Source organism: Pelodiscus sinensis, chromosome 16 (assembly GCF_052426305.1).
Source record: "Pelodiscus sinensis isolate ZL-2025 chromosome 16, ASM5242630v1, whole genome shotgun sequence".
NCBI lineage: Eukaryota > Metazoa > Chordata > Testudines > Trionychidae > Pelodiscus > Pelodiscus sinensis.
This window is the reverse complement of record NC_143067.1, coordinates 17805700-17823370: the sequence shown is the minus strand read 5'-3', so window position 1 is coordinate 17823370 and position 17671 is coordinate 17805700. Positions and strand designations below refer to the sequence as shown.

The 17671-nt window shown below is 39.3% G+C and overlaps 1 protein-coding gene across 2 annotated transcripts in view; it reads left to right on the top strand.

The window, feature by feature from the left end:
• KIF3A (kinesin family member 3A) overlaps positions 1–16855 on the top strand; it is a 42571-nt gene extending 25716 nt beyond the window's left edge. For both annotated transcript variants that reach the window (XM_075900348.2, XM_089769504.1), the window contains 8 exons: positions 5616–5772; positions 7003–7183; positions 7534–7644; positions 8529–8654; positions 9044–9097; positions 10063–10131; positions 11706–11830; positions 13161–16855. In XM_075900348.2, the coding sequence (XP_075756463.1) occupies positions 5616–5772; positions 7003–7183; positions 7534–7644; positions 8529–8654; positions 9044–9097; positions 10063–10131; positions 11706–11830; positions 13161–13209 (872 nt within the window). In that variant the 3' untranslated portion in view covers positions 13210–16855. The remainder of the gene's footprint in view (positions 1–5615; positions 5773–7002; positions 7184–7533; positions 7645–8528; positions 8655–9043; positions 9098–10062; positions 10132–11705; positions 11831–13160) is intronic.
• Positions 16856–17671: the final 816 nt, after the last annotated feature.

The window sequence follows — 17671 nt, the reverse complement described above, 5'->3', positions numbered from 1 at the left end:
GGTTTCTTTGGATTTCTTTCCTTTGGAACTAATTTTTAGCAGCGTGTTTCTTCATATTCTTGTTTCTTCTTTCCTGGGTTTCCTGTGGGTCTTACTTCTTTGTTTTCCAGGCAGTAGCAGCAGCAGTAGTTCAGACTCCACATGCTCTGTCATAGAGAAACCTCTGGATAAGTCCTTCACTAGTGAGTGGGAGCTCTTAAGTCATTTAACAAAGCTTTGGCCTTTCCATAATCTGTGTACTCCATGTTGTAAATGCCACGCTGCTCCCTGCCACGTTTTTATTTAAGAGAAAAATGTTGGTTTATAAATTGAGCTAAAGCATGCTTTTCTTTTGCTGCTTCCAAGCTTTAAACAGTTGTTCAACATGTGCAACGTAGCTTAATGTTTGAGAACATGTAAGGCAAGTTAGTGTTTTGTTCAAGCTAACTAATGAGGGGGGAAGACATAATGGAAAATCCAGATTTGAGGTTTTGTTTCATTGGCTTCTTCCTTTATTAAAACATTGGTGGAGAACAAAACAGTGGAACAATCAAAATCCTGCTTTAAGTTTATAACCTAGAAAGTGGGCTAAATAGCATTTGATTAATTCACGATCCTTTGATCTGAAGAGAAATTGATTCAGATCTTTAACGGTAGCAAGTAAAACGACTTCTCTGTTGTGGAAACATAGCCATGCCATTATGAATCATCATTTGCATGGGCATCATGGTCTTTCTTTGTTCGGAGAAGGCCCAGTGGTCTGGATGAAGAAATTATGGCTTAGTTGCCTCTGGCTCCAGATTCTTTTGCTGCCCCTATAAACACTAAAATTAATCAGTTAGTGATGGTTATTTTACTCCAAAGTACTCTGTAAAAACTCTAATTCCAGGTCAGTGGAAACTTTCTAACGCTAGTTTGTAGCTTATTTCGGCAAGCCTGAGTTGCACTCCTCCCTTTTCGTAGGCAGAAAGAGGTTGATAGTTCAAGGTGTTGATATCTAAAAGGGAGAGCATCTTAGTTTCTTAACTGCTCATTTACTGTAGCGTTTAACACTTTTCCACCAATACAGGCTGAACCTTTCTAGTCCAGAACTCTCTGGTCAGGCAAAATCTGTGGTCCGGGATGATTTTAGTTAACTGGATGTCCACTTTTCCTGGGTGTGGCCAAGTTTCCCACAGTTCAAAAAAGTTGTTTTTTACAGGTACCAGTCCTGGTTGTCAGTGTTCTGTACTCTTGTTTAGCTCTAATTTACCCTAAAAATGTCTTCTCAGAGCCTAGTAAGCAGTGGAAGTGTCAGCAAATTTGGAAAATTCTCTGGTTCAGCAGCAGTCAGGTCCCTAGGGTGCCAGACTAAAGGTTCAACCTATAATAGAAAAACAAAATCCCATTTATTCATCACTAGAAGGCTGCGCCCCTGCTCATTACACTCGCCAACCTCCCTCTCACCCCGCAAGAGCATTGGGGAGGGGGGAAGGAGTGTAGTTTCTACCCTCCACCCCCCAGCACAGGAGAGGTGGGAGGGCATGTGGCTTCTTCCCCCAGGAGCACAGGGGAGGAGGATGGAGGCTGCGCAGTTCCCCTCCCCTCCCCCTGAAGCACTAGGGAAGGGGGAGGCAGCACAGCTCACCTTCCCCCCCCCGCCCCGGAGAACTGGAGAGGGGCGAGACCATGCGGCTCCTGCTCCCCCAGCACTGGGGAGGGTGGAGGCCATGGGGCTTCCCTCCCCCCCGAGCACCAGGGAAAGGGGAAGGCCACATAGCTCCCCCGGCCACTGGAAAGGGTCTGCGCCAAGCTCTTTCTGGCCTCCCTGAACTGTCCCCAGCCCCTAACCTCCCCACAGCTCTTTCTGGCTGGCCCCTGGCCCTTTCTCCCCCCCCCCCCCTTCCCCAGCCACACTCTCCCCCCAACCTAGGGGTGTGTTTGAAGAAGGCAGAGCAGGGGAGAGGCTCGTGGCTTCTGACTCCCCTCCCCGGTACTTCAGGGGAAGAGGAGGGAAGTTTCTGTGTGGCCTCCCAGTTTCCACCCCCCAAGCATCAGGGAGGGGGGAAGGGAAGTGGTTGCATGGTTCCTGGGGCTGTGCGAATTGCGACTTTGTGCTCCCCCACCGGAGCAGTGGGGCAGCAGAGAGGGGAAAAGCCAGCTTTGGTCCCCCATCCTGGAGTGCTGGAGGAGAGAGGAAAGGCCGTGTGGCTCCCAGCTTGAGCTCCCTCCAGGGCTTCCGCAGACCCCGTGCGGCAGCTGAGCACTGGGGAGGGAGGAGGCAGGCGGGATTCTGAGTGATGTGATGACATCACTCTGTCGTCCCGCAGGAAAAGCTTGTTTTTTTCAGGAAGGCTTAAAACGTAAAGCCCTTTAGTGGTTATAGGCATTGAAATGCATATGCTGTTTTCAAACTTGCTTTTTTTAACCAGAGTATTTGGATGTGGCTAATTAATGTAATGGCAAGTTCTCCACTGAAATACTTGGGGAGCAGTCCTCCTCCCATCAATGAAGAAACTCCCATTTGCTGTGGTGGAAGTTGGCTCAGGCCATCAGTGGTTGAATGAACACTACTTGTTCTACAGTCAAAATAGTAATTGTCCTCTCATGCTGTGTGGATCTTTTGCATGTTGTCTTCCTTTTGCCATTATTCTTTTACTTTTTTTTCCTGTTTCATTCTGATCATACCTGCTTGAATAACCAAAATAAGCCATATACCTCTATGGAAGCATCAGTTACTGCAAATTAACCTACTAATATCCTGTGTAATTGAACATAGAAATCTTGTGCTGAAATTCCATATGTGCAGTTGATCATATAAAACAAAGAATTGACTTGGAAATCTCACCAAAATGCAAAGCAAGCTTTCTTTCTGTGCGCTAAGATTTTACAGGTAATGTACAAAAATGGCTACCTTGAAAACATAACTCTGTCTTAACTCTGGAGTGGTAGATGCCCTGTTGGATGTTTCTTAGGGCATGATCTTTGCGGCAGGCTTGTAATATCATATATGGAATCTGTATTATATTGAACTGAATAGGGGAATGCGAGAATGGGTGGAAGGGTAATCTGATTAGGCAAAATAAAGTATCTTTTGGTACAGAACACTTTCTCTGATCAGGCATAAAATCATAATTCAGATATTTGCTTTAATGGCATCTTATTGCTCAGTGATTATTCTCCTGAGTTTTTTCTGTCTGTAGATGCAGATTTAGATTAATGCTTTTACTGATTCTGATGATCTTTGCACAAAACAATCAAGCAGTAATGTTTTTCTTTTTCCTCCCCCTTTTTATGCATGTGCTGCCTATCTGCGATTTGCTTACTACTTCCTCTTAATGCAAGATCAAGCAGGTTGGTGAGATTGATTTGCACTACGTATAGTATGTTACAAAGCTTGTAAAGGGTCTTGTTGCTCAATCTCACTTTTGCTTTTTAAAATTGAAAAGACCAATGAACATATTTTGAAAGGTAAGGATCCTCCATTCACCTGTCCCTGACACCTGTGCTTAAAGATTTCTCTTTATAGAATTTCACAGAAAGCTCACATTTCTGAAGCATACGGCCCAAAGCTAGGTCAACCAAAATACTGGGGCTGTGAGCCTACATGTTGTTGCTTCTTATCATCTGGCCAATAAGGGAAGCAAACGGAGTCTAAACCAAACTATTTTGATTGTCCTATTTCTGAATTATTGTCATATTCTGTCATTTAGGGTATGTCTAGACTACAGGGTTTTGTCGACAGAAGATACTGTCGACAAAGCTTCTGTTGACAAAGAGCGTCTAGACTACATTCAGTTCTGTCGACAAAGCAAGATGCTTTGTCGACAAAACCCTGTAGTCTAGACACAACCCTACATGCAGTAACACCTTCTGTCGACAGAACTCTGTCGACAGAAGGCGTTATGCCTCGTAAAATGAGGTTTACCAGCATCAACAAAACTGCTGAGTTCTGTCGACGTTATGTCGACAGAACTCAGCGGTAGTGTAGACGCAGGTATAGTTTTGTCGACAAAAGTTCACTTTTGTCGACAAAACTCTGTAGTCTAGACACACCCTAAATTACATAACACATACATACATTATATCCCCCTTCCCTATTGCTGGTATGAGTATATTTAAAAAGAAAGCAAAAATTTCCGTGTTGTTACAAAAATTGCGTGTGTATGTGCAGGGGAGATTATTGAACAGTTTTGTTTGGCAGGGGTATTCTGCAATGCTTTTTTTCCTGTTTTGTTTCCCCTGCATTGGTGGTAAATTGTTGCTATTGGATTTTCACACACGGAAGTTAGTTTTCTCTTTGTCTAGATTTTGTTAGAATGTGGCTGGGAAAGATCAAAATAGGGTAAATAAATGGGTTTTCCACACAATTGAAGTTCCAGAAATCTAAATTAGCTCGGTATCTTGCTATCCTGTCTGCCACAGAGCAACTAATCCAAAACCTGTTCATGTTTACAGACATTGATCTATTGTGTCGTGTTGGAATTCAGATCTTCTCAATCCAAAATTATTTTTTAACTAATGTTGTTCTCTGAGATTTGGAGGATTATTTTATAGGATCCATTCTTCGTATTCTAGAATTCTGAATTATCTGCAGATGTCCCTTGAGGGTTGGTGAATTCAGTCTAAATATCAGAAAGTTATGTCCATTGTAATCACACAGGGATAGGTGTAAAAAATTGGCTTTTTTACTTTTTACCACTGGTCAAATCTTGAAAGTAATAGACCATTACAAATCTGTGAACAGCCACTGATACAAAGGCAATCTGCGTCCATCAGCTGTTGTCCTTCCTTTATCTGCTATCGTCTAGTAGGGATTCTGCACATTGTAGTTCTTCATTGTGAACAATAGAGGCTTACAAGAACTTACTGCTCACTTTCTCTGTGATGCTCCCTAGGGAATGCAATACAGAATGGTATCTTGGATAAAATTTCTTCCAGTGTGGATTTTTGGAAGGTGGAATTCTTTACTTAGCTTTAGAACTCAATTCTTCCAACAGGTTACAAAAAGAAACATTGAAGTATAATCACTCCTCTTTATAATTAAATGCTAAAGTTTCTTTGAAAAATAAACTCTGGATTCAACTGTGCAGACTAACTTTTCCTTAGAAATTTAGGTCTCAAACTTCTGGCTTTTTGAAGATGGCAGTCTTTCACATGGGTTTTATTCTTTTTAAAAATTTTGATTTTAGTACAATACACAAATATTAGATAATGTTTCTGTGTCCCCAGCGGTGGTAAATAGGAAAAATAGAGTTTGACTGGCTTGTAAATGTCACTAGAGCTCCAATCTGGGACTAGTCTGATGTGCACATATAAGGAAATTACTATTTTTCTTTTCATCCAATTTCCAACGTGCCACTGTATGCCTTTGTTGAAGTCATAGTCTTAATAAAAAAGCTACAGACAACCCTGTGGTATTTTCCTAACAGAATTGGGAAGTGTCACCAACATATGTAAATATCCATTAGCACTGAATAGTACTATTATAAACTCCAGTAGGTACAGAGATACAGTGCACTGACATATTTTTATTTAACTTTTGTTGAAAATCACATTTAGTTTGAAATCTGGTAATATAGAAATCTTTACTATAATAAGACAGTGTCTTATTTTTGCCATCAAATAATTCATACTTAACCTGAATCTTTCCAAAGGCAAGAAGAAAGTTTCCCCAGATAAAATGGTAGAGATGCAAGCCAAGATTGAGGAAGAAAGAAAAGCACTTGAAACCAAGCTTGATATGGAAGAAGAAGAGAGAAACAAAGCCAGAGCTGAACTGGAGAAGAGAGAGAAAGATCTGCTCAAAGCCCAGTTAGTATCGTATCATAAGAACATTTTTTAATAATTCGGTAATTAGATCTGATTAGGGATGTGTAACTGGTGGAAATAAAAATGAATCGGTTTGTTAAAGCAGCGATTCACAGAACAAATGATGTCATGTCCTGCCATAAAAACAAATGAGCTTCCTGTGTAGATTAGACTTGGGCAGAAAATTCAATTTAAAAACCTCTTTATATTTTATTTTTTCAAAATTTCAGCCAGCTACAGAGATCTTTTAAAAAAATCGAAATTTGCGAGAGCTGAACAAGCTCCTGTTGTATATATTCCTTGCTTGTCAAGTAATCACATACTAAGAACCACCATAACAGCCTTTGCTACCACAAATTGCATATCTTATTGCAATTGTATTTCGAAATAGCTTATTTTAAATTTTGGCACATCTACACAGTGCCAAATTTCGAAATAATGCGCTATTTTGAGACATTGCTTAACTTTTGTGGAACAGGGATGCCGGAATAGCATGCCCATTATTTTGAAATGTTTCTTGAAATGATGGATGCGTTTACAAGATATGAGGTAGCTATTTCGGGATAGCGGAGGGCCCCGCCGTCTAGACATACCCATACAGTTTAATTGGATGGATGGCGGTGCTTGATTCTGAGCATCCTGATATGGAAAGACTGATCAAAACTGGAGCCAGAAAATAACCTGTGAGTCCTCCCAGGCCCGCAAGGTACAACATGAGGCAAAGAGGAGCATGAGGCATGTGTTGGTGGGATAAGGGCTGGAGTCACTCACATGTGAAGCCTCCATGATCTCTGCTTGTCTTCCCCTGGTCCATATGTGTGATTATTTCCCCCCCCCCCCGCCTTCAGGCCCTGAGGTAATCGCTGCTGCTGCCACCTCTTTGTCTTTCCTCCTGGGTCTCCATGCTGCTTGTGCCCCAGCAGAGGGAGTATTGAAAGTGGAGGAGACTGTTGCCTGATGTCAGTGCCTGAGCAGCCCCCAGTGGAAGGGAGGATTTGCAGTGGGATAGATGTTCAATGTCAGCTGCCCTGTGTAGGTGTGAGAGACAGACATTTGCTACAAGTCTCTCCAGCGCCAGGCGTTTTCTTACTCTCATTTACAGTATTGAAAGCAAAATGATTGTCTAGGCCCCCACCTGCCCACGGCCAGCCTCTTTGTTCAGGCCAGGCCCCACCAGTGGAGAGAGTCTGGAATACACAGTGTTCCACTCCTCGAATCTCTCTCTGTCACCAGACAGGAGCACCAGTCGCTGCTGGAGAAGTTATCAGCTCTGGAGAAGAAGGTGATTGTGGGAGGTGTGGACTTGCTGGCGAAAGCTGAAGAGCAAGAGAAACTTCTAGAGGAATCTAACATGGAGCTTGAAGAAAGAAGGAAAAGAGCCGAGCAGCTTCGCAAAGAGCTTGAGGAAAAAGAGGTTTGATCAGCTTCCTTAATATAGTGCTGATGGTTTTAACTGACAGGACTGATTGTACTAACTTTCACTTGCCTTGCAGATGTGTGCATTGACTTGATAGGGAAACTATGGTAGGAGCTGGTGCCAACACTCCTAGAAATTGGCACCTGAAATGGGTAGGTAGCGCTCTGGTACAGAAGTATGTGCAAGAACTAGCTTTGTAGCAGCAAGTAAAAACTGTGGGGCATGTGTGACAGAGCCAGCACTTCATATAATGCAAGTAGTTTCTCTCTGGTTATACCACAGTCAGATGCTTCTCTAACAATGATATATTGTGTGTTCTCTGTGTTGTTTTTAAATATTGCAACCAGCAAGAGCGCCTGGACATTGAGGAGAAGTACACAAGCCTGCAGGAGGAGGCACAAGGGAAGACCAAGAAACTAAAGAAAGTCTGGACAATGTTAATGGCTGCAAAATCAGAGGTCAGTGTCCAAAAGGGTTAGTTTATAAATATGATTAAACAAGTCTGTTTTGGAAGTACTGTACCCTAAATAGTGTAATCCTGGGAAATTACTCCTGGCTTTATAAAGCACCTTTTGGTTTGTATGTTTTCAGAAAACTAATTGAACACTGGTAATTTGAGCCTTGGGGAATATCTCTTCAATCGTATCTCTGAATCCATGAGAGCAAGAATTTTTTTTTTTCTTTGAAATGAAGGTGAAGAGCCTTGTTCATATGGCTCTGGGAGCTGGAGCGTTAATAAAATCACCAGTTATCACTAAACATGGTAAAATCCTCAGTTTCCAACACACTTGTTCTGTACAAATGCCAGCTCTTACTTGGCTTGAATAGTATTTACCTTTTCTGTCAGAGTTATGTAATAATTTGGGAGAAGATGGGATTGAGAATATTTATTTTAGTTTTATCTCCTTGGAGTTTCACTCTTGTTTGTCTTCTTCTCTCTCTTCTGGGTCCTTTCATTTCCATGCTATTTTTTCTCTTTTCTGTAGTTTTTTTTCCCTGGTCTATGCCTCTGGCTAGGATCCCCTAATGATTTACCGGTGGTTACCATATTCTTTCCCTCTCCATCTTTTCAACCTGTGGAAGCTCACAGTGTCTATTGGCTGGGGCAGACTCCTCTGCTTCTGGTTTCTTCCAATAAGTGCAAGTAGGGACTTGCAGAAAGTGCCAGTCTGAGCTCATCTGTTTAATTTATCAATTCTCAGGGATAATCTGTAATAAAAGAATTCATTTGAATTTAAATGGAAATGACCGTTTCTCATTCCCAGAACAGCCACAACTATTTTAAAAGGCTTTCATGTTGGAACCTGTTCTGCCTCCCTGATGGCTGTTTTATTGTCCATAGATGGCAGATCTGCAACAGGAACACCAGAGAGAGATCGAAGGGTTGCTGGAGAATATTAGGCAGCTCAGCAGGGAGCTTCGTCTTCAAATGCTCATCATAGATAACTTCATTCCTCAGGACTACCAGGTAAAGCAGAGGAAGCCTCGTCTTGGCTTTGAGGATTTTAGTAATGTTAGAGGAATCACCCATTGATTCCTCCAGCGTTTCTTCTGTCCCCATCAGATCAGCACACCTCATCTCTGTATCCAATTTGTTAGAACAAGTAAGTGTTAAATAGCAAAACAGTGAGCCACATAGGATTCTAACTTTTGTGTGTATCTCAGTATTTATAAAACACAGTAAACTTCTAATTGAATTTTGTTAGAAGGAAAATCAAGATTATTAGGTTTCTCAGATCAACACAGTTATATGAACGTGCTATGGCTTTAATGCTGCTAATAAGTTTGCTTTGCTCCAGGTTTCTTTGGGTGTGCTTGATGAAAGATAGAACAATTATTTTTCTTATTTCTTTTAAGGAAATGATTGAAAACTATGTTCATTGGAATGAAGATATTGGAGAATGGCAGTTGGTAAGCTTAGTTGATAGAAGATACTGTTAGTATATTAGTGCAATGCAAAGGTTCTCCGGGGTATTAAATGAAAGTGAGAGTTCCCATGCTAACTCTCCAACCTCAGTCAAGTGCTTTAGTTGACATACTGTATCATCACTGTAGACTCAGAGTCTTAAACAATGAAAATTTAGGACTTACAAGGAATTGTAGTAAGACTGTTACTGCAAGATTTCTGTGATGGATGTGTTACTTATCCCAGATGTCATGGCTAGGTGTGGGTGTGAGTGTTGTCTGAGGATTTTGGTGGTGTTGCAGCAGTAACCCAGCAATATTATCAGCCATGTTGTTGGAGCAGATAAGATCATCCGAAAGTTTACAGAAATATATATTTGGGTGTATATATTTTTCTTGCATTATCCCAAACTACCAATAGGAGTGAAAGTTCCACAGGGGCAGATGCTCAGGTTAGCCACTAGTCCTAGGAAGTTCTGCTTCAAGCTCTTCTATAATGAACATCTTGGCTGCAGTTGAGAAGGGGGCTGGTGAAGGTAAAGATTTTTAAAAATGCATTTTTCTAGGCACTAAAATTATTCAGGAAATTGGGATTGAATTTGACAAAAAAATCTGGAAAACAAACATTCCAGAAATGTCAATATGAACTGTTTTTTTACAGTGTTTTGAAGCTGCATTTCAAAACAAAAAATGTCAGCTGTTTTTATTTGATCCAACTATTTTTTGTTTTAGTGAGAAAAAGAAAGAGTGGTATGAAATGAATGTTTAGTTTTTTTTTAAATTATTCATTCAACTCTAATCCAAGCTAATCTTAACTGTTGTGATGGGGAAAAGATGTGAAGTGGGTCTTCCATCTAGCAAACTTCCAGATTAATTGAATTGAAGCTTGAAACAAATATAAACCTACCTAGTTGTGCAATCAGATTTATAATATAGTTGACTTTGCTAACTGATCTTTCTCTTTCTTTAAGAAATGTGTTGCATATACAGGGAACAACATGAGAAAACAGACTCCAGTACCAGATAAAAAGGAAAAAGATGTAAGTGTCTCTCTTTAAATGTAGATCAAACTGTATAGCTCTACAAGCCAATGATTCCCCATATGTGCTGCATCTCCTGTTGTAAAACTTTTTAACTCTGATTTTTATGGTCTTTGGTGTTTTGATGAAGCACACTTCTTGCTAAATGTTATGCAATCCTATAATTGGAAGGGTCCTCGAGAGGTCATCAAACCCGGTTGTCTGCACTTTTGGTGGGACCAAGCACAATCTAGACCATCCCTGACAGATGCTTTTCTAACCTTCTCTGAAAAATCTCCAATTATGGAGATTTTACAACCGCCCTAGATGATTTGTCCAATAACTTAACTAGTTATTGGATAGTTAGGAAGTTTTTCCACATGTCCAACCTAAATCTCCCATGCTGCAATTTAAGTCCATTGCTTCTTTCCTATCATCAGAGGTTAAGGAGAATAATTTTTCTCCCTTCACCCTTGTAACAGCCTTTAGGTATTTGAAAGCTGTTATCACATCTCTTCTCTTTTCCAAACTAAACAACCCAAATTCTTTCAGCTTTCCTTCATAGGTCATGTTTTCTAGACCTAGACCTTTAATCATTTTTATTGCTCTTCTCTGTACTTTTTTTCAATTTTTTCACATATTTCCTGAAATATGATGCCAGAACTGGATACAGTGCTCCATTTGAAGCCTAATAGCGCTGAGTAGAGCAGAAGAAATACTTCAGCGCTTCTGCTAATACATCACAGAATGATGTTTGCTTTTTTTTGCAACAGAGTCACACTGTTAACTCATTTAGCTTGTGGTCCACTATGACCTCTAGGTCCCTTTCCTTAGTACTCCTTCCTAGGCTGTCATGCAACTGATTGTTATTTCCTAAGTGGAATTATTTGCATTTGTCCTTATTGACTTTCATCTTATTTACCTCAGACCATTTCTCTAATTTCTTCCAGTCATTCTGAATCCTATCCTTCAAAGTACTTGCAGCCCCTCCCAGTTTAGCATCATCCACAAATTTTAAGAGCCCTCTTTTGACAAAAATATTGAACAGAACCAAACCCAGAACTTATCTTTACAGAACCCCACTCATTATGCCATTCCAGCATGACTATGGATCATTTATAACTACTCTCTGGTAATGGTTATCCAACCAGTTATGCACCCATCTTATAGTAGCTTAATCTAGGTTGAATTTCCCTACTTTGTTAATGAGAAGGTAAAGTGAAACTGTATGAAAAGCCTTGCTAAAGTCTTGATATCCCAAGTCTACAGCTTCCCCCCAGTCCACAAGACTTGTTATCCCACCAAAGAAAGCTATCAGGTTGGTTTGGCAGAATTTGTTCTTAACAAACCCGAGCTGTTGATTACTTATTTCCTTATTATCTTGTAGGAGTTTGCCAATTGATTTATTTATTATTTGTTTTATTATCTTTCCTGGTACAGAAGTTAAGCTGGGTTGTCCTTATTTCCCTTTTTATAGATAGGCACTATCTTTGTCCTTTTAGAGTGTTTTGGAATTTCTTTTGCCTTTCATAATTTTTCAAAGATAACATATACTTAACACTATGTAAGATGGATTCTGTATATTCTTTCCCTAGCCCTTTGAGGTGGACCTTTCCCATGTTTATCTAGCTTACACAGAAGAAAGCCTGAGGCAGTCTTTGATGAAGTTAGAGAGGCCTAGGACTTCAAAAGGAAGATCAAGGCCTAAAACTAGTAGAAGGTGAGTGATCTTGTGAAATGGTTTTGTATGTGATTGGGAACTTCAATATGAAGTGTTTAAAAATTAAAGATTTAATTTGGGGCTTAGACCTGTAGTTTGTATTTGGGTATCCCCTTAATCTGAATGGGACCCCAGGTCTTTTGAGCAATGCTGCAATGCAGTCAACATAGAAAGTCATTGAATTATACTGAAAGCTAATCAAAAGTCATAATACTTGGAAAGGATGCCCTATTGATTGAATGTCAATTTTCTGTTGCTAAGATATCAAATTATCAGAGCTGATTGTGATTTCTCCTCCATTTTCCCCCAAAATTGGCATTTTTTTTTCCTTTTTAATAATTTTGAAATTTAAAAAACACATTTTTAAACTTAAAAGTCCAATATCTATAGAGAATTATAAAAAGGGGTATAGGATTTGTCATAGTTTAAATGTGGAGAGGGGTCTCGAGAAGGTATTTTAAAAAGGAGAATAGAATTAAATGGAAGACGAACATAAATACATGCCTCATCAAGGCAGACAGCGCTGAAGACTACACAGAGGACTACAACATACCCTAACTAGTATGAGGAGGAGTCTTAGTCTGAGTCAAAGTTTTGGAGTTACTAAGTTTAATTCTGGTTCTGGTTTGGGGTAGTTGTACAAAAAGCCCACCAACATTAAGATTGGGACAGTAACACCAAATCAGCAAATATAATAGATTATTACTCAGCCATGTTACACATACTCCAGATGTTAAGGTATATTTTTGTCTGACTGTACTGCATGAAGGTTTATAGTCAATGGAGAACACATCCTGCACACGCACACTAGTATTTTATCATGGGAGAGTTGGCTTTGACAAGAAACAATTTTGGGAGCCAAGTTAAGAGGCATAACACAGTGTAAATAGCACTGTCTTAATGATATTTAATCAAATATAAGTAACTTAATTACTTATGGAGTGGCCTACTTTAACACCTTCTTACACATTTGTGTGTGTTGCCTTTCTTGCCACATTCCTCTCCTCTGACTACTTGATGTGTTTTAGTTTAGCATAGATTTTTGGGGACCAAATTCGGAAGTGACATGAGAAAGTTAAGTGTATGTTGCCCATCTTGGTGATGGATAATCAAATGAAAACTTGATAGATTGTACTTTTGAGTTATTCTTCTAAAATATTTAATATGTAGTTGTTGACATTTTAGCATATTATTTTTAGAGGTTAAGTGAACCAACCTTGTGTAAATATTCATACTGTTTATCTTAGATTGGGAAAATATCACCCCTTCCTTGTCTTAGGAAGATTAGTAATGTCTTTTTTGTCTTTTTCCACCCCTCTTCTCCAAACAGAAAACGTTCAGCAAAGCCAGGAGCTGTAATTGACTCTCTGCTTCAGTAGGTGTTACTCATCCAGCGTCAGAGAAAAGACTAATGTGTGTTATAATGCTTTGCAAAAATTTATAGCTTATTAGAAAATATTGAGAAACTGGCTCAATTTGACCAGAAGGGGCTACAAAACAATGCCTCGTCAGAAATGCAGAGTTGTTAAAAAAACAAAAATGAACTTTTTTCTCTAATTACCCTTATACTGTATGTTATATTAACATATGTTAAGCCAATCTGTGTGGTGTTGTGAAATTGTCAGTGTATTACACCGCTCTGTGTGTTCTGCAGGGAAACCATTGGCAGTGACTCTTGTTGAAATGAAATGTATAGAAAGCAAAAACTTTAGGTGTGTTTACATTTTAAACAGATTAGCCCTGTGTGGTGGATAGATCCTGAACTTTAAGCCCTGGTAACTCTCTCTCTTATGTCCTGCTCACTAGCAGCTTACACTGTTGTCTTGTGTTGCACTGTTAAATGTTTTAAGGTGGGTATAAATCTATGATATAACTCAATTTGAAAACTGAACCCCCTTCCTTGGCTATTTAAATACTCCCTAATTGTTACTATTACAGGAATTTCATAAATGAAATGACTAATCGTCTTTTCTGTTCCGTTAGTAACTGGCATATGTAGACTTACTGTACATTGTTGCACAAAGAGTGACTGTTTTGAAAACTCAAACTGTACATCCAAGAACACTGGCAAGGGACAATGTTTGTTTAGTTTCAGTGCAATTGAAAACAAAACTGTTCAGTTTCATTTTATTTGAAGTGTTGTTCTTTTATTTACTTTTTAAATGCACATAATCTCTAGGCAACAACTCTGACTACTTTTGTGAGGGTGGCTGTCACTGAAGAAAATGCGAGAGAGTATATTTTACTTGTTAAAAGGCTGCTTTGCACCGTTGCCTTGACTGTGCTCGCACTGAATGGAGAATCCCTCTAATTGTAACTGAGCCTTGCATTTTTTATATAAATTACTCTGCTCTCAATCTGGATGGAGAAGATAATATGCTAGTATGTTAAATTGAATGCCACAAATCCATAATATAGCTCAGACTAGGCATTTTCAGAGCTTGTGGGTCCTAATTTTTTGGGGGGGCAATACTTTGTTGACCAATGATGAATTTGGACACTTTATACTTTAAAATAGAGCAGTGCTTCCTTAACTTCCCATCCACAGATAATAGTAACATCCCTACAAAAGTCAGTCCTGTCTATATCTAAGTAGTCTTTTGTTTTCTGTTTCACTTAGTTACAGTAGTTTAATTTCTTCTGAAATCATTCTCCTTTTATATTGAGTGGCTGCTGATTGACTAGTTCACTTGATCCTCCTGAAAACTGTGCTGCTGCTAAACATTTAACACTTTAATATTGCTTTTGTGATATAGTAGAAATTATTATTCCTTTGTCTTATGTATATTATGTAACTAGTGCTGGAACACGTCAGTTACAGATGTCTTAAATTTTCATAAGCCCGTTTATTATGAATGTCTATAACTTCAGCATCACCTTACAATGTTGCATGGAGTGTAAAAAGCTGTGACTGCTGATGTGAAAAGGTGGAGCCTCTAAACAAAACGGTGTATAGAACTTTTCCACCACAGGTGTGTAATGCATTTAATTCAAGACTTGCAGTTAATTCAAATATTCTTTCTGTAGTGTGCAAAATATTTTAAAAATGCATCAAATACCACGTGTTCATGTCCCCTTCTTAGTACTGTGACCAATAACTCTGTATTGTGGATCTACATGTAAGTGTAAGATTCACAGTTTGGTAGTTAAATGTATCTCACAAGGACATATTTAACTCTGGAAATTTCAATAGCATTCTGTTGTCCTTTTGTTTTTAAAACTCCATTTCTTTCAATGTGAATGTCTACACTGCAGTTAAATGTGCTTGGTTGGCTTATGTCAGCTGACTCAAGCTTAGGGGCTGTGAAAGTGCAGTATGGATGTTTGGGATACGGTTGGATTGCATCCCAGGCCCTGGGACGCTAAGAGGGTAAATGCTCCAGTCCCGGCCTGAAAATCTACACCATAATTTTACAGCAGTGCAGCCCAAATCCTGTGCACCAAAGTCAACTGACATGGGATAGTTGTGGATGCTTACTTTCATGGAAGACATACTCATGTCTTCACCCTGGAGCAAAACTTACTGTGCTGCTTTGGTTTAAAAAAAATGGGAACATTAATTCTTACGTTTATACAAGATTTAAGTAAAATGTCTAGTATATTTCTTTTTTTTATAGCACAGCATTTAAAAATGAGGGAATTTGTCAAGCTCTTCCCCCAAAATGAGTGTACTTGCTTCTCATCTTAAAGAAAAATGAAAGCATTGGTACTTAAAACTTATCTTACTGTGCATGTGCAGTAAACTTCATTAAACTTCTTAATTGAACTAACCTGTATGTTTGTTAGACAAATTTAAAAGACTGAAGAGAAACCATAATCACTCCAGAGTCATTGCTGTGGCCTCAGGCTTGCACCAAAGTCCAAGCTCAAGCTTCATGTGGGCTCCTAGAGCCAGGTGCCCTGTAGAATTGGGGCCCTCGTCAGCAGTATAAGATCTGGGGGGGTCCTTGCTTTTTATGTTGAAAGTTAATGCAATTATGACTTTGCTACAGTAGGGTTCAGCAACTAGGCAAAGAAACAATTCCCCCTTAATCAATGCTTTAAAAAATGACCTTATTATATGTCTGACCGAGCATGAATGGCACCTTGGAGATGCCATTGTAAGCCATTCTACCCATACCAAAACACTGAATGATGAAGCTTTTTTGTCATTTCTATTTTTATATGAATTTGCATGTAAAACTAGCATGCCATACGATAAGCTTGCTTGCTGGCAGGATATGCTGTCACAGCTTTGGCTTTGGATAGCAAAATGCCTTGCTATTAAAAGGAGAAAATTTGAAATGAAATATTTTAATAGGTTCCGTTTAACCTATTTTAATAGGTCCAATTTAGCAAGCTGGACTAATCTTTGAAAGGTTTGAATGTTTGAGTCATGGGCTTTATTTTTAAAGTTGTGAAATATGCATCTGGACTACAGATTTACTCTGCAGTCTGTCTGTCTGCAGTCTTACTCTGTCATTGACCCATTTTTAAATCTTTTTTTAAAAATTAGGCTTTAACCAATATAGCTATTCTGGTCACAGTTCTGTCTTTCCTTAATGTGTGTATATGTGCATGTATGTGCACATCTCTGTATGCGTGTCTGTGTGCGCACGTGTGTGTTTCTCCTCTGTTCAGGAATGTTGGCATTACAGTGACATTTCCTGGATCTTTTGTCAGTTTGTTACATTCTTAACACTGCTTTTAATAGAGCATAGCTTGCATTTAGTTATTTCCTGGTCCTGGGGTGGCTGGGGGTGATGGTGGATTCTTCCTTAGTGCCTTTCACTAACTTACACTGTAGTCTATACACTTCAAATTATAGCTATTTCTCTTGAGTTCTGTTTCATCAATTTGTATATAGGCAAGACATTCTAGTTGTACAATTATTACCTATTTATTGTTTTTCTAATTTGGTTGGAAGTGTTGTTTCTGATTATTCATTGTATTTTATGTATACATTTTATTGATTAGGTTGTACATACCAGTATTGTCTCTACACGGTGCATGTTCTTGCCAAGGAATAAAAGTTTGAACTCCTAATGTTTCATCTCTTTCACACTGTGGCTTTTTTCACATAACACAAGAAGTAGGAGTCTCCTGATTAAATGAATAGGCATCTGATTTAAAACAGACTTAAGGAAGCGCTACTTCACACAACACACAATCAACCTGTAAAACTTGTTGCCATGGGATGTTGTAAAGACCAAAAATCTAACTGGGTTCAGAAAAGAATTAGACAAGTTCATGCGTGGAATGTCCCACAGTGGCTGTTAGTTAAGCTGTTCAGAACTGCAACGCCATGTGCCAGGTGTTCCTAAATTACCAACTGGTAGAAGCTGGAAGTGGACAACGGTATGGATCTTTGGAAATTGCCCCATTCTTTTCATTCCTCTAAAGTCTCTAACACTGACCATTGTCAGAAGACAAAATGTTGAGCTAGATGGACCATTGGTCTGACTCAGCATGGCTGTTCTTCTGTCTACACAACTTTTTACTACTCCTGCATTGGTTGATTCACACAATGGCCCTTTGAAGGACAGTAGCTAAAGTCATCAATAGAGCTTTGAAGCATTTAATCACATTTCTGGTGCTTCCATCATCCAAAGATCTCAGATGTTTTCACGAGTGCTACCTAAATCAGTCATCCCTGTGAGGGAAGTGAGCAACAAGAATCATAAGAGTTGTAAGGTCAAAAGGGATCATCATGAGCACTGGACTGAACTGCTGCATAATAATGGAAAAAATCACCCAGTTATTCTTGTCACATGCCTAAAACTCCCAAATGGGCAAGAATGAAAACACACGCACACACATACACACGTTTTTTCCTGCAGGATGACAGTGATGTCATCACAT